This window comes from Rattus norvegicus, chromosome 15, assembly GCF_036323735.1.
Source record: "Rattus norvegicus strain BN/NHsdMcwi chromosome 15, GRCr8, whole genome shotgun sequence".
Lineage (NCBI taxonomy): Eukaryota > Metazoa > Chordata > Mammalia > Rodentia > Muridae > Rattus > Rattus norvegicus.
In genome coordinates this window covers 38,479,116-38,500,692 of record NC_086033.1, presented here as the reverse complement: position 1 = coordinate 38,500,692, position 21,577 = coordinate 38,479,116, and the positions used below count along the sequence as shown (strand labels likewise).

At 45.1% G+C, this 21,577-nt stretch overlaps 1 protein-coding gene across 13 annotated transcripts in view; it reads left to right on the top strand.

The window, feature by feature from the left end:
• Atp8a2 (ATPase phospholipid transporting 8A2) overlaps positions 1 to 21,577 on the top strand; it is a 532,902-nt gene that overhangs the window by 25,716 nt on the left and 485,609 nt on the right. For 2 of the 13 annotated variants that reach the window (XM_039093994.2, XM_039094000.2), the window contains exon 1: positions 20,136 to 21,279. The exons of 10 other annotated variants lie outside the window; for them this stretch is intronic. In XM_039093994.2, coding sequence (XP_038949922.1) covers positions 21,207 to 21,279 — 73 coding nt within the window. In that variant the 5' untranslated portion in view covers positions 20,136 to 21,206. Of the gene's footprint in view, positions 1 to 6,126; positions 6,232 to 20,135; positions 21,280 to 21,577 lie in introns of those variants that run through there. One more of the 13 variants, XM_039093998.1, reaches the window with a different exon arrangement.

Here is a 21,577-nt window from a genome sequence, read left to right as displayed (position 1 = left end):
GCTCGTTTTGGTTTTTATTTTTATTTTATTTCATTTTTTTTCTTTTCTTTTTTTCGGAGCTGGGGATCGAACCCAGGGCCTTGCGCTTGCTAGGCAAGCTCTCTACCACTGAGCTAAATCCCCAACTCCTTCATTTTATTTTTTATTGGATTTTTTCATCTTTATTAACTTGCGTATTTCTTATTTACATTTTGATTGTTTTTTCCCTTTCCGGTTTCTGGACCAACATCCCCCTAACTCCTTCCCCTCCCCATCCTCCCCCCATTACCACCCTTCCCCCAACAATCACGTTCACTAGGTGTTCAGTCTTGGCAAGACCAAGGGCTTCCCCTTCCACTGATGCTCGTACTAGGCTATTCTCTGCTACCTATGCAGTTGGAGCCATGGGTCACTCCATGTATAGTCTTTGGGTAGTGGTTTAGTCCCTGGGAGCTCTGGTTGGTTGGCATTGTTGCTCTTATGGGGTTGCAAGCCCCTTTAGCTCTTTCAATTCTTTCTCTGGTTTTGATTTTTAAAGGGGCTCCTGTGTGAACCTAACTGGCCTGAGTTTTAAAGGAAGGGGGTGAGGACAGCGAAAGATCGGATCCCAGCCGCTCAGACACTAGAACGTAGGAGCTGGAAAATGGCGCCAATGGTGGTATAATCTCTTCACTTCCCAGCAACTATTCCAGGGCAACCAGTTCATTTCCAGCAGAACCAGCTAGGTTCCGAGGCCCACAGTGCCGGCGCAGTTCGGGTCAGATCTAATCTGAACAGGAAGGGTTCATTTGATCATTCTAGATGTTTCCTTCTGCTTTGTTAGGAAATAAGGCAGGCATGGGTCTCCTCTCCTTCGATTCTGTTTTCTGCACTGTCCAGGGCACTCTACTCACAGGTTTGAGCCATCTCCCTCCCGGGTAATTTTGTACTTGCTCTGAAGGTCTGGAAGTACTTGGAGACAGTATGCGTTAAGGGTAAAATTCCAGACTGTAGGTTTAGAGAGAAATGGATTCAAACTTTGACACTGTCATTTGTTTCCTACAGGTCATTTCTTTACTTTCTAGATGAGGATGTAAAGAAAGACTCTAGCTCTCCCCTCCCCCGCAAGAACTTGTGTCAGTGGTGCATGTGTGACTCACACAGCGTGCATTACCACATGCATGATCGAGTTAGACGGTGTTACCCAGGATGTGGCTACACAGAGGCATGTCTAAGTGTACATGATGCAGAAATTCACACTCGACAGCTACCCTGATCCTACACTGTCCACTCTTTAATGTCTGATGCCTGTTACTTCCCCTACACGGTACGTGTCTATTCTCCAGTGTCTGACAGTTCTCTCCTTTGGAAGGAGTCTTTTGCGCCTGCACATGGCCACTATGCCCCTGATTTGATGACTTTAGTTGTTCAATAATTGATTTCACTTTTACAATGGACGCTTTATCTTAAATCCTCATCGGATGGAGGTGCCAGCTAGACAAATGGATCACATTAAAGCTGTTCTCTTAGAACCTTCAGATGGCTTATGAGAGGATGTTCATACAGCGCCTCTGAAGGAGGGTCTCTCCCCTTACCCCTGGGGATCTTCCCACTTACTAAATATAACCTCCGGTCAATAGCACACCGAGGCAAGATATTGTTCATGTCCCTTTGCGCCAGTGAGAGTGCTCAGGGAAAATGTTAACAACCACTAAGAAAGGCTAAAAATGAAAGTGAGCACACATTTATGACCTGGCAGTTTCCCCATATCATTGTCAAGGGCAGACACAAAGCAAAACCTACCATGTGTCACTGGGTGGCATGGAGATGGGGACGGTTATGTCCGTGTGCCTCCCAGACACACGTGTCTGTTAGAGTGCAGTCAGATGTGGCTTGCACTCTTGTCCCAGCTGTTTGGAAGGGTGCGGCGTGCATATATCTCTTGAGCTCAGCTTGGGACAATGTGGGCAATTAATGAGAACTTGGGTCAACAACCGAATTAAAGTGACAAAGGTACACACATGGGGTGTTTATTCACCAGCTGTGCAGAGGCAGGCTCATTACAATACCCTCCTCCCACACACCTGCACATGTCCCAGTTCTGTGTCTGTGCCCCTTGCCCTGAAGTGTTGTGTCTCATCTGCTAGTTTTAAAACAAGCAAGCAAGCAAGCAAGCAAACAAACAGGTACACTGTATCTCATCCTAAAAATGTGACCTGAAAAATCTTCATTCATTTTTACTCGGAGATTTGTGCATTTGGAAATGGTTCCCTGCGTTTGAGTGACTGTGTGTTGGGTAACAAGCACACATTCATTTCAGACACTCCCAAGGGACATCTGAGCACAGCATCTCCTTTATCCCCAGAGACACCACATCCGTCAGAGGCAGAGGGATCCCAGGGTTACTGTAAACGGTCCAAGCATGTCACTGAGATTGCAAGTGTGGAAAGCTGGGGAGGCGAATGACGTGGAGTGAGTAGCAGCTCATTGCAGACACCATGTTCACGACGTTGCTGGTTTCCAGTCTTGGTGCCTTCACGGCAAGGACCAGTTCATTCGTATTCAAAGGGCGCACCCGTGTCTGCTCTGTTGTTATCCTGTTAGTGAGGGATTAGGCCTCCTAGGATCTATTTTTAGATCAGCCACAAAAACATTATCCCCATTTAAGACTCTTTTCAATTCCTATTACTTCATCCTAATGCACCGAGCATGAAAATCTTGATTTTTAAGGCTATGCAACTTTTGCCTTTAAACTCCCCAGTGGTGGTTATTGTATCTGTAATGGGCTAAATGATCGTCCCTTCTGTAGAGTGCCTGGGGACCTGCCCAGCTGTGGGGCTTTGAGCTGAGCAGCTTGCTTAGCGTTTATGACGTGGTCGTGTGTGCCGTGCCTCAGCCTGTACTCTGCTGCCCCAAATTACTGTGCCGTTCGTCTCTGCTGGGACACAGCCTAAGCTTGCCTATGCCGACTCCATCTCCCTTATTACTCTGTAGATCCTTGGAAATAGAGTTCTTCAGCTCTGTTTAGCTCTTCCAGAGTCTCGTTTTTGGGTCGTAGGGTTTGGGTCGAGATTCTCAAAGGGAACACATCAATACGGGAGGGTCAGTGGGTAGTATCTAAACCTCCCCCACCCGGAATAAACTGGGCGAGAGGCAAACACAGGGGATGAATGGAGATGGTAAATGAAGTGCCAGGCCAGACTGTGTCTTGGCAAATGCATAATGGCAAACATTGCCTGTTTGCTTTATCGTCTTTATGTTTATGGCTGTTTGCTTTAGTGGTGGAACCAGTGGGGTGAGAGGGCAGGGGAGGAGCTTTTCTTCCTCGTGAGGAGTGGTTGGTGCTGTTAGCTTTGCCAACCTGATATAAACCTATATGTATTTGGGGACTTCGATTAAAGAACTGTGTCTGTAAAGCATATCTTCTTGATTAGTTCCATTAGCACATTTTCTTGACTAGTTACACATCATATTTCGTCATGCACAAGGGCCCAGGCAATCTGGGCAGTGGCATCCCTGGTTAGGTGGTACTGGGCTACGTAAGAAAGCAAGCTGAGGGGCTGGAGCCATGGCTCAGCGGTTAAGAGCACTGGCTGCTCTACGGGAGGACCCGGGTTCGAGTCCCAGTACCCACATGGCAGCTCAGAGCAGTCTGTAACTCCAGGTCTGATGGCCTCCTGTGGCGTCTGCAGGCACTGCGTGCACACAGTGAACAGATGTATATGCAGCCAAAACACCCATAAACAACAACAACAACAACAATAATAATAAAAGCAAGCAGCAAGTGAGCAAGGAAGCAAGGAAGGGACACGTGAGCAAGCAAGCAGTCTGAGCAGGTCATAGAGAATAAGCCAGCACCAGCTTTCCTCCATGGTTTCTGCCTCTGTTCCTGCCCTGCCTCCACTCCCCTCCTTCCCCCTTTCTCCCTAAGTTACTTTTGGTCAGTGTTTTTTCAGAGCATCAGAGAAACAACTAGGATAGTGGTATTTATACCTCATTTGCTTAATGCAGTTTTATTAAAAATGTATATGGTTATGTGTGTGTGTGTGTGTGTGTGTGTGTGTGTGCGCACTTGCCATAGGACTATGAGAGGTGAGCAATTTGCAGGAGTAGGTGTTCTCTCTCTCCACCGTGGGTGTGAGATTGAACTCAGGTCATCAAGCTTGTCACCTTTACCTGCTGAGACATCCATCCCCCTGGCCCTATACGTCATGGAGAGTACAAGAGGTCAAGTATGAGGTGACCAATACTTTACAGACTGTTACTCCAGGTCTGTTACAGATGGTCAAAGATCAAGGTGACTTTGTAGATGTCTGCCAGGTAGTATGGGGCCAGAGGTAGCTACGTGGGGTTGACTGAGGGTGAGTCAGAGCACAGCTGTGCTGTACTGTAACGTATACACTGAGTTTCTAGGACACAGTAGACAAAGGAAATTCGTAGGGTGTGGCAACCCACATCTTTAATCCCAGCATTCAGGGAGCAGGAGTAGATGGATCTCTGTGAGTTCCATCCAGCCTAGTCTACACAAACAGCCAGGGCTACATAGTGAGACTATAACACACACCACACACACATACACACACACGCACGCACACGCACGCACATACACAAACACACATGCACACGCACACGCAAGCACACAAACACACACATACACACACAAACACACACACACGCACACACGCATGCACACACACAAACACACATGCACACGCACACGCATGCACACAAACACACACATACACACATGCACACAAACACACACACAAACACACACACATGCACACACGCACGCACACACGCACGCACGCACGCGTGCGCGCGCATACACACACGCACACACATGCACAGACACATACAAACACACACACACACACACATACACACACAAGAGAGTTCATCGTTCATTCGTGGCCTTGAACTCCACCTCTTGAGTGCTGGGATTATAAGACAAGCACAGACATGCAGAGCTTGTAATCTTACTTTTATTTAATATACCTACTAGAAATTTAAAACAATGAATTAGTATATAAAATATTAGGTATAATTATGGCATTCATTTAACAACCAAGCGTTAGAACCATTTAAAACATGTCTTTAGCTCTTAGTGTATTTCTGCTGGACAACATGGTTACAGACCAGGCTCAAGCCTTATCTTTACTTTTCTTGGACGAGTCTGGGCCTGTCACATTATTTGTGTCCACTCCACTTGTCCCTCTTCCTCTCATCCTCTCCCTGGATACTTCCCAACTTTCCCCCTTCCACCTTTGTGCCCCCCTCCATTTTTTAAACTACTGTCGAGTTACTGCTGCCTGCTGGAATCTGACTAGTCCTGTTGTTGGCTTGCTCTCATGCAGGCCTTGTGCAGGTAACTGTAGCCACCATGGATTCACGAGTTCGATCATTTCTGCCCCATTCCTCTCTGGACCGTGTACATTCTAATGTAAAATGGTCCGGGTAGGAAATAGAGGATGAGTTTCAGACACTTGCCTAGGGTTCTCTGCTTCTTCCCAGCAAAGACATCAGAGCTCATGTTTTTTAGATTCCTCCAGGGTTCCTTCCAGGGCTCTTTTATCTTCTTACCTTGAACGAAACCCCCTTTGGGCACACTCTAGATTAATTTTGAAAATGAACTAGGTCATAGTACTGCGAAATTCTATTTCTTTGAACCCAATCTCTGGTTAAATCAAACTGCTTCAGTCTTGGGTTATTGTCTGATATAAATCATCAGTCATGGTATGTAGAGACTGTTGAATATGATAAGCTATGGATTCACGGGATAAAGGACTCCTTCACATGGTACCATGTAGACAGGACAGCAATACATACTCACTCTCTAGTCACCAACTTCCTTCAAGACCAGCGTCCGTCTCAGATGCAGTTTTTTTTCTTCTCTAGTCATCAATGAGTGTTGAGCTAGGTTTCTTTTTAGAGATACAGGATTTAACCACCCACTCCTCTTCTGCTTACTGTGTTATTTGCTCAACTAAGTGAAACAGAAACGTGGGAGGTAAATTCCAAAGGGGCTATGGTTTGGACCCTGTCCTGAATAACATGTGAGGGTCTCTTCTAATCACATTAATATTTGAGTTTTTAAATTATGAATTGTGCCCTCCCTTTTCACACAGTAATTATGTATAATTTTAGAACTCCGTTTTTCTCTTGAAGTCCAGGGTCCCTGGAAGGTGCAGAGAAAAGCTGCAGAGACCATGTAGTCTCATTAGTGAGCTCAGGATTGAGCAGACAGCATCACCCTTGAGATACACTGGTGAGGTTAGTATACACCAGGAGGCTGGTATGCACTGGGAGGCTGGTATATACTGGTGAGGCTGGTATGCACTGGTGAGGTTAGTATACACTGGGAGGCTGGTGTGCACTGGTGAGGCTGGTGTGCACTGGGAGACTGGTATGCACTGGGAGGCTGGTATACACTGGGAGGCTGGTATACACTGGGAGGCTGGTATACACTGGGAGGCTGGTATACACTGGTGAGGCTGGTATATACTGGTGAGGCTGGTATGCACTGGTGAGGTTAGTATGCACTGGGAGGCTGGTATGCATTGGTGAGGTTAGTATGCACTGGGAGGCTGGTGTGCACTGGGAGGCTGGTATACACTGGGAGGCTGGTATGCACTGGTGAGGTTAGTATGCACTGGGAGGCTGGTGTGCACTGGGAGGCTGGTATACACTGGGAGGCTGGTATGCACTGGTGAGGTTAGTATGCACTGGGAGGCTGGTGTGCACTGGGAGGCTGGTATACACTGGGAGGCTGGTATGCACTGGTGAGGTTAGTATGCATTGGGAGGCTGGTATGCACTGGTGAGGTTATATGCACTGGGAGGCTGGTGTGCACTGGTGAGGTTAGTATGCACTGGGAGGCTGGTGTGCACTGGGAGGCTGGTATACACTGGGAGGCTGGTATGCACTGGTGAGGTTAGTATGCACTGGTGAGGTTAGTATGCACTGGGAGGCTGGTATGCACTTATGAGGTTAGTATGCACTGGGAGGCTGGTGTGCACTGGGAGCCTGGTATGCACTGGGAGGCTGGTATGCACTGGTGAGGTTAGTATGCACTGGGAGGCTGGTGTGCATTGGTGAGGTTAGTATGCACTGGGAGGCTGGTGTGCACTGGTGAGGTTAGTATGCACTGGGAGGCTGGTATACACTGGTCTGGCTTGTTTCCTGAGCCAGTTGCTCATTGTACCTCCCCTTGGCTTTGTGTCAAGTTCACAATGCATTATCTTGTGAACAGAAGGGAACCCCACCAAAAGAAAACAGCTTACCCATTTTTACAGGCTGATGTATAGGCCTTACCCAGTGCCTTATGGGTTTTGTCAGCTACATGAGGTGTTTCTCTTAGTCTTTCCTTCCTTTTTTCTGGAATGTGTGCTTCCTGCAAGGCAAACAAAAATGTTTAGTTTTGGTTGAAGTTGATTTTTGAATCCAGACATTTATAATATACATATGAGCCTGACAACTCACTTCCTGAGTCTCCTCAGGGAAGTTACCTGCTCTGTCAGCCTCACTGTCTCCCATCTGTAACAGGTGGCTGATAATATTCCCCACTGACTTCACGAGCACCTTATGCAAGGTAACATCTATAACATTTACTGTTGCCTAAGACTTAGTGTTGTTTATCATTGTAAAATCAATTACTGAGGCACTGGCTACTAAGATGGTGTGGAGCATTCTAGAGTGCTATGCTAGGGGTACGGGGGTTGAACCCTCCACCTCATTGCATCTGTAGCTATGGTCTTCCTGCTTCTCTGGGCCATTTGAACCCTGCATGGAATCAGCATCTTGGGAACAGTCCAGCCATCACGACAGAGGTTACAGGAGAATCTGCTCTTTTCTGAGGAGTAGAGTCTTTCCCAAGTGATTATGGTGTTTTGCTAAAGTTTGAATCAGTGATCAAGCAGAATCTTGTTAAACAACTCCCATGATGCATCCATTGGAATGGATGAGGATGCAGGCTGACTTGATTCCCAGCTACACTGGCAGTTCGGCAAACCTGTTTTTAGGTGTGTTCTAGAATCCAGCCATTCCCATCCTCTACTTACTAAAGATGGGGGACAAGGTTTCTCAGCAGTGCAATGGTATCACAGTTTTTCCTTTAATTTCCGCATATTACCAAGTGATCGTCTGCCTTGCTGTCTGGTGCTGTCAACACAGGGTTCAGTGTGTCTCTCTCAAGTCACAGGGATGTTGATGTTCCCAACCCCTCAAAGCAAAGCAAATAGAATCGTTCTGTGCTTGGGATCAAGAGCATGACCATAATCAGAGAAAATGTTGTTAGGACGTTCTGCCTAGAAAGCAGTTGACCATTTCCAGGGCAGTGTGACAGCCAGGAGCCTCAAGTGACATGCATTAGCAAGACTCAAAATAGCCAGCACACATTTGAGCTGCAGGGTTGAAGTGGGTGTGTGGCTGTAGGTTCCAAGTGAGCCATTTGTGGTGTTCCCTCAGCAAAGTCCATGTTCAGTGGCAGTTGGCCTCATTTCTGGGGTAACCACAGGACCACTGCCTCATATGTCGTGCCGGAATCTAAAAGGTGTGCCAACAAAAGAGCATTTCACCAACTCATCTCAAGGTCTCTGTTTTGAGTGTGGTACATCAGAAACGTAAATGGATACATTAGTGTGTGTCCACAAATGTCAGAATTCATTTAATAATAGCTTTACAATAATAGCTTTATCCTTCATATCAGCAAAGGCAAACACAGGTTTCCCCCATCTTAACTACTAAGATTAACTGTTGGAACACATTCTATATTACATGGTAAATCTATCTACCTATATATCTATCTACCTACGTATCATCTATGTATAATCTATCATTTCTGTCTATCTACCATTCTATCTATCTATCTATCTATCTATCTATCTATCTATCTATCTATCTATCTATCTATCTATCATCTAACATACCTATCATCTAACATACCTATCTAACATATCTATCTACCTATCTATGTATAATCTATCATTTCTGTCTATCTATAAATCTATCATCTATCTATCTATCTATCTATCTATCTATCTATCTATCTATCTATCTACCTATCATCTAACATACCTATCTATCTAACATATCTATCTACCTATCTACGTATAATCTATCATTTCTGTCTATCTATAAATCTATCTATCTATCTATCTATCTATCTATCTATCTATCTATCCGTCTGTCTATCTATCATCTATAAATCCATCATCTATCACCTATCAATTATTATTTATTCATCACTATCATCCATTTATAACCTAACATCTCCCAATTATCTGCCTGCGTACCTATTTTGTCTATATATTATGGAGCAGCTACAGGGGGTTAAAGACGCTATAGCCAAACATGAATGAGCTTCAAGGAACTGACAGAGGCAGCAGAAGCTGAGGGGGCTGCAACTGTGAAGGACTAAGATGAGGAGCTGCTGCTAGGCGGCTGGAAGCCTGACTGCATAGGCAAGCCAGAGCCAGCGTTGACTCTGGTGCCAAACTTAGTTGTAGCACTGAAGTATGGGCCTGTGCAGACTGTAGAGGTAAAGGGAGGGGCCACGTCCAGATGGGTGACCAGACAGAGTGACAGCATTCGGATAGTCCTTGTCAACAATGGAGACCAAGCTGAGTTGAAGTCTCTGAGACAGTCAGTCAGGAGTTATCTGCCTATTGGTACTTTGACACACTCACCAAATGACAGATCAGTAGGAGCTGTAGCCATGATAGTGTTAGGGGTCCTTCTTTTATGAGGTCTACGTTAAGAGCATTGCACCCTTTCCTAAATCTGATAGGTTTGGTAGTTTCCCAGGTCTGGTTTTGCTGACGTGATTTAACTACCTCTGTATACTCATATGGCCCCAGTTTACTGACATAAATCTGCAGGCTAGGACTCTACTGTGGGTACCAGACAGATGCCACTGGTTACTGGAGGAGTCATTCTGCCTCTGGATTTGGACTCAAAATGGAGTTAAGTGCTGCCGGTAACATGGAGTCTCAGGGGAAGGTTCAGTCTGAGGAATCACTGTTCTACCTGATATGATAGCTGACAGCAGGCAACTCTGTCATACCTCCCCATCCCCCAAACAGAGAGCGACAGAAATAACAAAGCGTCCTTCCTTAAACCCACATGGTCATCTTTGTAATAAGTATTTAAATTCAAGAAGTTTAAAGATAGGTGCTTTTATTCTCAACCTTTAAATGTATTTCTATATGTTTGATTGAACTTTTTCTGTTTATTAAATGTGTCATCTGACTTTCTACTCCTGCAGCAAAATATAAGACAAGCAGCTTATAAGGAGAAAAGTTTTTTTTTTTCCTGAGGGGCACAGTTTTGGATAATGCAGCTGTGGTCAGAGGGTCCCATTGTGAAATGGCATAGCCAAGCAAATATGGTCCTCATGGCCAGGAAAAAAGATAAGAAATCCCTCTCCTTCACCAAAGTATATCTCTAGTGGTGACTTCCCACCATGCTACCACTTCCAAGAAGTGGACCAAGTTTTTAACACATGGACTATTTGGGGATGGTCACAGGGTTTGGGGGTGAGACCGTAGCACTGTAATCATGTAGTTCAGAACCCACATTGTTTTATTGGGGGGTGGGCTGTGTCATTTTTATTATTTAGCAAAGAAAGGAGAGAAGAGAGGAAGAAGAGAGAGGAAGGAGGAGGACAGAGGGGAGGAAGGAAAGACTTTGTCTCAGTGAAAAGGTGGGGACTACCTGTCTCTGGAGGGGAGCCAAAGGCACAGCAGTACGTCCCAGGGGTAGGTGTTTGGCATGGTCTGGGTAGAAGGGAGTGGGTCCACAAAAGTGTCTAAAAATGCTGTCTCTGCCTATCTGAAGGAAATTCAATTTGCCAAGAAGACTAAGAAAAAATCGGATAAACTAAATAAGGGTGTCTCAGACAGAGCTCTATGATCCGAAAGATTATTCTGTAGCCACCACAGTGGGATCAATGATACAAGACAAGCTGCCTGCTCACGCGGGGAGACCAATAAAGACCTTGCCTCATACAGTGATGTGGCAGGTTGGTAAGAGAGTACCAGTTACCGAGACCTGGGGCATGGAGCTGGAAGTCTTGGCTTTCCTTCTCCAAACTGAAGATAAGCTTCTTTGTTTTAATCCACTCCTTTGGTTAGCATACAAAAAAGTTAGTTTCATTGTGACATTTTCACACATACATGTTATGCTTTGCTCTGCCCCCTCACCACCCACACACATTCCTTTGCTGGTTCGTTTTCTCCCACAGTTTCTTCCCACTTCCAATTTCACATCACACAGTTAATTATTCTTGTATTTTCACCTTCTTACACACACACACACACACACACACACACACACAGACACACACAGACACACATGGATGCACACAGACACACACAGATGCACACAGACACACAGACACAGACACACAGACACACATGAACACACACAGAGACACAGTCACACACAGAGACACAGACACACACAGAGACACAGAGACACAGACACAGACACACAGACACACACACACACAGACACAGACACACAGACACACACAGACACACACGGATGCACACAGACACACAGACACAGACACACAGACACACACAGACACACACGGATGCACACAGACACACAGACACACAGACACACATGAACACACACACACACAGAGACACAGTCACACACAGAGACACAGACACACACACACACACACACACACACACACACACACACACACGGTCACTCCCAGGAATCTAGGTTCCTTATTGTTTTTAAGTCTGGCTTATTTTGTTAACACAATGATTTCCAGTTCCATCAATTTCCCTTCCATGTTTCACGATCTCATTTCTCTTTTCAACTAAATAGAATTTCATTCTGTGTATGTCCCCCAGCTTTTAAATCTCGTCATCTGCTGATGCAAATCGAGATTGGCTGTTCTTCCCAGCTGTTCAAAATAAACACAGATTTGCAACCATCTTTGTGTGTTTTTACTCAGAATCCTCTGGGTGTATACCCAACAGGGATGTGTGTGTGTGTGTGTGTGTGTGTGTGTGTGTGTGTGTGTGTGTGTGTGTGAGATTATATGGTTCTAGTTTTAGTTTTTCCCCCAAATATCTATTGGTCACTTGTATTTCTTTCGTTGAAGACTATTCAATTTATGAATAATTTATTGATTGGATGATTTCTTTTTCTGTATTTAATTTTGAAATTGCTTATGTGCTTGTTTATAAAACACGTCCACCCCCGCACACACACACATACACAGGATGTTTGGCTGGCAAACATCTCCAGTTCTGTAGCTGCCTCTTCACTCTGCCGACAGCTTCCTATGCTTTTACATTCGGAAAAGCCAGCATTTTAGATGTGAAGAAAATAAAAGTAGAAATTGTAAGGCTTTGTGAGATTAAAGCAGAAATACGATTTTATTGATTTGAAATTGTATTTTTTCTTATACATTCCCCTTAAAATATTAAATCTGAACTTAATAGCTATTAATTAGCCGAGGAAATAGGAAAATGGAACGAGTACCAGGTGTCAGCTCACACAACCTTGATATCCTCCCGAGGGGGCCAGACTCGCTGGGAGACCTTCAGACTCCCCTCTTAGGTGAGGGTCGAATCAACCAGCGAGTGCCGGGATGAAATGTGGATGTTGGACTTGGATGACCTGAGCGGCTTCAGGAAGCATTGCGCTTACTGATAGCTAGAGAAGCTTTTCATGCTCAGCTTTGCCAAGAAGTACCAAAAATATCTTTATCTGGTGAGTTCTTACTCAAGCCTACAGAGCTTTATCTTTTTTTTTTTTTTTTCGGAGCTGGGGACCGAACACAGGGCCTTGAGCTTCCTAGGCAAGCGCTCTACCACTGAGCTAAATCCCCAACCCAGAGCTTTATCTTCCTGTCTAATGTGGCAAGCAGCGGCCTGGATTCGTAGTGGATAAAGGATGGAATATTTGCATTGTTCCTGTTCCCAGTAAATATACCTCGTGGCTTGAGAGATAAGACCCGGACATAGGAATAATAGAAAATAAATTATATTCCAAGATGACCCATGGGAGTTTGATTAATTGCTGAGGATTTAACAATGATCTGGGAACACCTGAAGCAGAGACTGGGCATGGCGTGATTAAATGTTGAATTAAAAATGATTGACAGCATCCTTTGCCTTACAGAAGCCTTTCCGTTTTATGAGGTTCCATTTATCAGTAGTTGATCTCAAAGTCTGAGCCATCGGCGTTCTGTTCAGGAAGTTGTCTCCTGTACCAATAAGATGTGCCAGGGTTGGGGGATACTCGGGGGGCCTCCACCCTCTCAGAAGAAAAGGGGAGGGAGTGGGAGAGGGACTGTGTGAGGGGACAGGGATCGGGATGTAATGTGAAAAAAATTATTTAAAAAAATTTAGTGTGTGTGTGTGTTGTGTGTGCTGCACATGTATGCATTTGATATGTGTGTATGAGGTGGGCATGTGGTGGTCAGAGGGGAACTTAGTGGAGTTGGTTTCTCTCCTCCTTATGTGGTTCTAGTGATGGAGCTCAGGTCATGTGGTTCTTATCACTGCGTGGCAAGTGCCGTTGCATTGAGTCTTGCTAACATGGCGAGATGTTTTTAAGAAGAACATTTAAGAAGATTTTAAGATGAGGATTTTTAATGTATAATTTATAGTAGCGAAATCCATCCTTTTAGTATAGTTTGGCTTGATAATGGCCGACACACATGTGCGGCTCTGTGGATCAATATCGAACACTCCATATCCCCAGAGCTTCTCCCATGTCCTCCTGTAATAAGTTCGTGCCTTATCAACCGCACAGCCGAATCTGTCCTTTAGTCCTGCCTTTTCAAAACGTCATTCTAACAGCACAGGCAATGCTAATTTTTACTTATTTCGACAGAATCTTACTGTGTAGCCCCATATGACTTGATATGACTACTGTGCTGGCCTTGATTGTGTGCGAATCCTTCTGCCTCTCTCTCAGGAGAGCTGGACCACCACACGGGTCACCACACAGGTCACCACATGCTTCTGTTGAATGGCTGCTATCAGTTACCACACTGCTTTAGTGTCCGTCCATGCTGTAGTATTTATTTCTTTGTATTGCTGAGTCCTATTCTGTGCTGTAAATGAGGTTTCTTGGTTGGAGAGGGGGGAAGGGGAGGGGAAGGTGGTGGTGGTGGAGCGGTTTGTAGGGGACAAGGGAAAGTTCCTTCACTTTGTGAAGGTTCACTAACATGAACTAATGATAGATTGAGACAAGGACACACAAATGTACTAATAGGTGTATGGGTTGGATATGAAATGAGCCCGCAGAACTCCTGTTGATGGCTTTGTCGGCAGCGCAGTATTGAGACGTGATTGGATCAAGTTTGCTCTGACTTCACTAATCCTTTAATTAATTAATTAATTAATTAATTAATTAATGGGTTTATAATATAATAGTGTGTTTTGGAGGTAGTGGAAGGTAGGAAGTCACTAAAAGTGTATCCCTGAAGGATATTTCTTATCCTTGAGGTGAACAGCTATTTCCCTGATATACCCATTGTCTGTGGAGTTTCTGCCTTGCCCTGAGCCTGAGAACTGACACTTCTGAGAACATGAGCCAAAGCAAAGCCTCCTTTAGGCTTCGGGCATTTTCTTACACAGCAAGGACTGGAAACACAGCATGGGGTAGCATCCAACAGCAGGGCCTCCCTGCAGCGTCCAGACTCCTGAGGAGGGTGACTAGTGAGAACTTGGGGCGTCTTGGAGGTGGGTGAGTGCAAGTCTTAGGTAGAACATGAACACAGTCTGCCTGCTTTAGGAGACAACAATCTCTCAGGCGACCTCTGAGGCTGCCTTTACTGTAGAGGAAAACCATCCCAGTAGGCTGTTTTGGGCCTCCATTGTTTTGTTTTTGCTTGATGAATAGCAATTCTATCCTTCTAGTGGTGGCTTTCAGAAGGTGTCCCCGCCACCTGTGGGGGAGTAAAGGGGTGCAGAGACAAGCTGGGGGATGCCAGAGAGAAACTTCAAGGTGCTCTTTAGTTACCACACAGCCTTTCTGATCCCTAACCGTGGAGTGAGGCAGAGTAGAATGTGTGGCTGAGATGTTCTGACCGACAGAACTCTGAGTTACAGAGGAGGACTCCGAGATGCTCAGCTCTGCCTCGTTACGAGTAAATCAATTCCTTTCATTTCTCCCCACCCTAAGCTCTTTCGAATCTGTCCATTCTTTGCCTATCTGTTTATCTGCCTGTTCATCCATTATCTATCCGTTTTCCTATGGTCTATTCACTTTATTTATTCACCCTTTAGCACGCTTTGCTGAAGGCCTCTACTGTGACAGGCACTGGGCTATGTTAGGTCATAATCTCTGTCCGGGAGAAGTAAATTTACTTTTACTTATTCGCTTTACATCCGGATCACTGCCCCGTCCTAGTAGCCCCCTCCCACAATCCTTCCTCTATCTCCTTCTTTCTCTTATCCTCTGAAGGGTGTGGAAGCCAGGTATCCCACCACCATGGCACTTTAAGTCTCTGTGAGGCTGGTCTCTTCCTCTTTCACTGAGGCCAGATGTCCAGTAGAAGAGACAGCACTAGGTTGATAAGGAACAAAACCAGTGATCAGATATAGTAACAAGTGCTTTGCAACCTTGTTCCCTTTTCTTGTGGCTCCTTGAGGGACAGAAGGTCTTGGCCTCCAATCTCATGCCTTGAATAGCATTATGAGTTAACCTAGGAGTAACAGTAGCTGGAGTTGAAGCCCTTTAGATTTCTGCTCTCCCAGGGAAATAATCTGTTGAGGTTCTTGTCCTTGCAGGATGCTATTGAGAGAGCATTTCTGAAGAAATCCTTATCCCCTGGGGACCCTTACTCAGGCTGCCTTAAGTGAGTTTCGGGGCCAGGGAAATGATAGTATGTGCCAGTCACATTGGCCTTATCAAGTATTTGTAGCTAAGAAAATGCTTTGAGTTATGTCAGTGGGCAGCAATCTATGACAGTGTACAATTAATTACAAGTATGGTTTAAAAATAAGGTGGTCTCTGGGTGCACTCACTGATGCGAACCATATGACAGGAAACACGGTGCCAGGTCCCCTGCCTGGAGAGCAGAGGGGCTCAGTAACGCCCTTGCACACTCAGCAGGGGTTGGGGCTGCAGTGAAAGAGGCTACACTTCACACACGTTCATCGAATCCCATTGGTCCACAATGGTGGTGCCTACTTGCTGGATGATCAAGATGGAGAACTTTTCTTTCTCTAAGCCACTTGTAGCATGCTTGAGATTATGGTTAATTTTTTAAAAATCTTCTCAGGCTCAGATTTAAACTTGACACCTTTCACTGCCTTAAGGAAAGAATTGAAGATTTCTTTCACTATGTACTTACCTGGACTGTAACAGGTGTTCAATAGTCAGTTCTTAACCATTTAACTCTAGGCCTTGGAAGGGTCCAAGTTCCAGATACTGGCTGTGAAATCTTGGGAAAACTGAACCTTCTCCAAAATCAGTCAACCAACCTATAAAATGGGAGTGCATTCTCAGGATCACTGAGAGATACTAGAGAACCTGCCAGGTGCCCGCCTTTTGATAGTTTTCCCATAAATATGGCTTTTATGGTTTGGACTGCTGTTAATTAATTAAGTGGATGGTCAGTATAACCATTATATCACTTGAAAATCCACCTTAAAAAGTGGGTTGCGGTTGGGGATTTAGCTCAGTGGTAGAGCGCTTGCCTAGCAAGTGCAAGGCCCTGGGTTCGGTCCCCAGCTCCGGAAAAAAAAAAGTGGGTTGCATGGGCTGGGAGTCTCAGTCTTCCTTATGGACAGTGGGAAGATCGGGCTTGTGGTTAGTGTGCCAGTGACCACTGACAGACTGAGAGGGAAATGTGACTGATCCAAGGAGATAACACCTCAATGGAATGAGTGATGCAGAGAAGCTGGTCTAAGGCAGGAATCAGCAAAAATGCTCCTTTAAAGGGGTTCATAAGCCATGCACTTGCTATGAGAAGTTGTCAGCGTCTGCATTTTATTCTGTAATCAAACAAAAGTTACTGTTTGTAGCAATGATGTAGCAATCAGAAAACCAAGACGAATGGCAACTCTGACTAGAATGTAGCAGTTCAGAGCTGACTTGGCTCCTGAGCCTGCAAAATCCTGGAATCAGAGCAGGCAGAGGAAGGGAAGACAGTTAACTGGCCAGGCAGCAAGGTAGCTTGGATGGAAGTGAGGCAGTTAAGAAATGACAGACATAGAAGAAAACCATACTGCTTTGCCCTTGCTAACTAACAGGACATGAATGCCTGTTTGTGAAGGTGTCTCGGATGGCCTCTCAGCATTCTCGCGTGTCAAGGGACCAGATGATAAACCTTCTTGAGCAATCCTTATCTGCATCTGCTTTTCTGAATACTTCCCTTCCTACAATTTACTGGTCCTTGAGACCTTTTCTCTCTCTTTATCTCATTGAAAATCCACAGTTATCATTTGTGTTGAGATGGTGTGTAAGTTCTCTGGACAATGCCTTTCTCTGACTCTTTTCCTATCTATCTATCTATCTATCTATCTATCTATCTATCTATCTATCTATCTATCTATCTATCTATCTATCTATCTATCTGTCTGTCTCCTGAAATCTAAAATATAAAAATGCAATTAACTTTCAGGATTAAAATCTTCCTGTTCTCTCAGTGTGATTGGCAGGGCTCAGTTGTGGAGTTGGTGGGGCTGAGAGAGGAAAGGGGTTGCCCTCCCCTATAATTATCACTACTGTGTATGGTGGGGATGCTTCTCTGTCTGGCACTGGTCATCTGTGGCATGTCCACAGTAGGAGTTATCTTTCAGAAAAGGCCTTTGCATTATACCTAAAGAATTCTAAGCCTCAGTGAACCACAGAGAAACCAATGTACTTGTTTATTGTGGCATTATTCACAGTGGCCAGGTTATGGTGACAACCCAGTTATCTATGAACAGATGAATAGATAAATAGTATACACACACACACACACACACACACACACACACACACACACACACAATAGGCTTTATTTGCCCATAAAAAGGATGAAATTCTGTCATTCTCAGGAAAATGAGTAGAAGTGGAGATTATCACACTACGTGAAATAAGCCAGACTCAGGAAGACAGATACTGCATTATCTTTCACTAGGAGAAAGTAGCAGAAATATAACCTCTAGCTTCGTACAATGACACACAGTAATACTTTAAAAATTTATGTAAGGAAAGGCCTTGGTGTTCTGTGCGTCACCCTTACTTCTGACTTCTGGTTTCAGCCACTCAGATCATGGACTCATTTGCCTTTGACTCCAGGTAGCCCAAGATAGCCTTCAACTATGCAGTCACTCTTGGATATATTGTTTTCTTCATATTCTCTGCCTTCACTCTTCGTAACTAGATCTCCAGACTGATATTTCAGCGATTGTTAACTCTGCCTCTTAGCTTTGGGGGAAAGCCTGCCTTTCCCATGTGTGTATTTGCTTCCTCATCAGTTCTCAGACAGCTACCCAAAGAAACAGGCTCACCGTGAGGAAGGGCCATTCCCAGGACTTGATGCCAGTAACATCCAACATGGATATCAGTCCATTGCCGCTAGTGAGCTGAGGCAGTTTGCTAAGGACACAGAGCAGCTTGATTAATTACAGACAGACCCTGGGGGCAGAAGAACACTGGGACCAGGGCAAGCTGGTCCCCCAAGGCTCTGGAAAGTTGCCCACAGCAGGAGTCTTGTCTGCACATGCCCCAACCCCTGCATTTAATTTATCCCCGTTTTACAATGAGGGCCCTAAGGATTAAGCATTGTGTGATGGTTCTAGGAAGGCTGTCAGAGACTAGCATATAGAGTCAGCATCCTAATGGTTTACACTGAGTCCCAAAGAGCCAGTGTTTTGATCAGGATGTACGGGTCCCTTTGAATCTCCTTGTTCTATTGCCAGTGAACAAGGAATGTGACTTCCCAGTCAGACACAGGGACCGGGGTCCTCTGCTCCTCATCCACGCCGGAGACCCAGCAACTTGCGGTCTACTTCTTCAAACTCATGTTTCTTTATCAGAAATCACTCCCCTTTGTAATCTCTTGAAACTTTCCTTTTACAACTGACTATTAACGTTTCTGTGTTCATAGCCTGGTGTCTATTATAGGCCACTAGGTACCAAGGGCAGCCCAGGTACAGGTTGGCCTTGCTCTCTTGCTCTTTGCACAATTAAACACTGTTGACTGAGAGCTCTATAATAGGAGTCCCAGAGATACAAATTGGAGCAAGTTTTGCCCCATATCTTTGAGGAAGTGGGAGGGGAGGAAGATACAGCCTCTCAGAGGCTGTAGATAATGGGGCTGGGGACATAGCTCAGAGGTCACAGTGCAGTTACTGCTTTTGCAGAGGCCCAGGACCTACCTGATTCTTAACTCCAGTTCCAGGGTATCCAGTGACCTCATTTGACCTCCATGGGTCATGCAGGTTAAACACATACATAAGATAAATCTGAAAAATATCTTTTAATAAAACCTTTAAAAGCTCTATATAGATAAGGTTGAGAGATGACAGAGAAGAGTGTCGATTCTGCTGGGGTGGAGGTGACTGTGAAAGACAGGATAAAGTGATTGTATCAGTCATGAAGCAGTCTTCCTTAGCATCAGTCATCAATCTGCAGAGGCAGGTACAGATGGTGTAATCTCTACGCTTTGCACACATATGCGCTATTATTCCTTCTCTTCCTTATCTCTGCTTGGAAGGATTGCCACAGTGGGCAGCCATGACCCATATGTGTCCATTTGCAAACTGACTGAAGTAGATCCACAGCTGCAGAGGGAAACTGGGTATCTAATCTACATGTATGACCAGATCCCTGGGGATTGCATACACAACCAGGCAAGGGGATATTGGGTTCCGGATAGCTCTTAACCGAAGCATGCATGGTGTTGCCTGAAGTCTTGGTGTGGGCATGGCTGGACCTCACCTCCAATGGGTCTGGCTTAAATGGTCTTAGTGGGAGACAGAGCACTGTATTTCTAACAATTCTGAGATTATAGTCTGGGAAACTACGTGTGTCTGTTGAGATTGCAGTTCCCAGGCCCTCTGAGGAGCAGTGTTCTCTCTCTCTCTCTCTCTCTCTCTCTCTCTCTCTCTCTCTCTCTCTCTCTCTCTCTGTGTGTGTGTGTGTGTGTGTGTGTGTGTGTGTGTGTGTGTGTGTTGCAGCCAGATATCTGAAGCATGTCACTTTAGATGTGGGCCTTTGCTCCCTCTAATCTTGAGAGAGCACTTACCTTCTGGAAAGAACGTTCCTTGTAATGCTCTCTTATCCAGAGGGATCTGGATACCATCATCCTGTTCTTGCTGACTAAGGACCACCGTGATGAGTATCCATTATGATTCTTTTCAGAAATGCACATGGGGTCATATTCAAGCCATTTGATCCCAAAGAATCTGAGACCATGCCAGCTGGTGTAGACTGCCATCATAACAGAGCAGGGCAGCCTGGAGCCAGGGAGGGGTGTGTGTCCTTCTGTTCTTTGGCAAGTTATGAAAAGGTCTTGTGCTTATGAAAAGGCTTTGGGGAAGCCAGGGAAGGAGCTGAGAAGGGAAGGTTGGGCTTTGGAAACAGCTGAAGACAGTGGTTATTTACCTTAGTACAGAGGCATTTCAATATTTCCATAACAGTAGCGTGTGTGCTAGCTTACTGTTACTATCACAAAACACCTAAGATAATCAAGTTATAAAGAGGAAGGGTTCATGTTGGCACATGGCTTTGGAAATTTCAGCTCATGCATGACTGACTGGCTCAGTTGATTTGAGGCTGGGACAAAGTGACACATGGTGTGGAGTGTGTGGTTGAGCAAAGCTACTTAGGGTGACTGGGAAATCACCAGTGATTCACAGTATCCTTCACGGGGAAAGACACCTTCCAACAACCTAAAGCCTCCTCCCAGGCCCCATTTCTTAGAGGTTCTATCCCCTCCCAATAGCACCAGGCTGGAGACCAACACCCGAAACTTCAGGGGACATTTTATATCCAAGCTATAGTGTGACTATGGGTGTCAAGCTTCACTGCGCATCCTATTGAATGACAGGCTTGGGTTTCCTGGTTTTTTTCTTTCTTGCTCTCAAGTCCTTTTATTATTCTCTGAGTATCTGTCAGTCACACTGGGTTCATGCTGTCACGGGGTATTCACCACAGAAGACTGGTGACATAGGTTTAAGGAAGTTTTTAGCCTGCTGGTGACCACACTGGGTGTTCCGAATCCCAGGGAAGCCCTGAGCCTTTCTTAGGGTGAGATTTTTAAACACAAAACCATGATTTGGGCTGTCATACTTCAGTTAGCAAGAAGAGTTAGCCAGAAGCAGAGCGACAGAGCCGAAAAACAAGGTTAGTATATTTAGAGACTTTCCTAGAACTGTGGACTCTGACGGATTCAGTCTTTGTTTCTGTTCTATCAGGTAGTTCTCTGTGTAGAGTTTTACAGCCTGAATGTCACTTCCATCATGGAGTCAGTTGTGCTAAGGTCTTGGGGCCTACTCATGTCTGGGGCTCTAGTACAATGCCAAGATTAATCAGGCAACCATGAGCGTGCTGCTCAGCAGGATAGTGATGTGTGTGCTTGGCTTTCCTGAGATTTTGGATTCTCTTGGTAAGAAGATTTGGATGCATTTATGTGGTTTGAGAA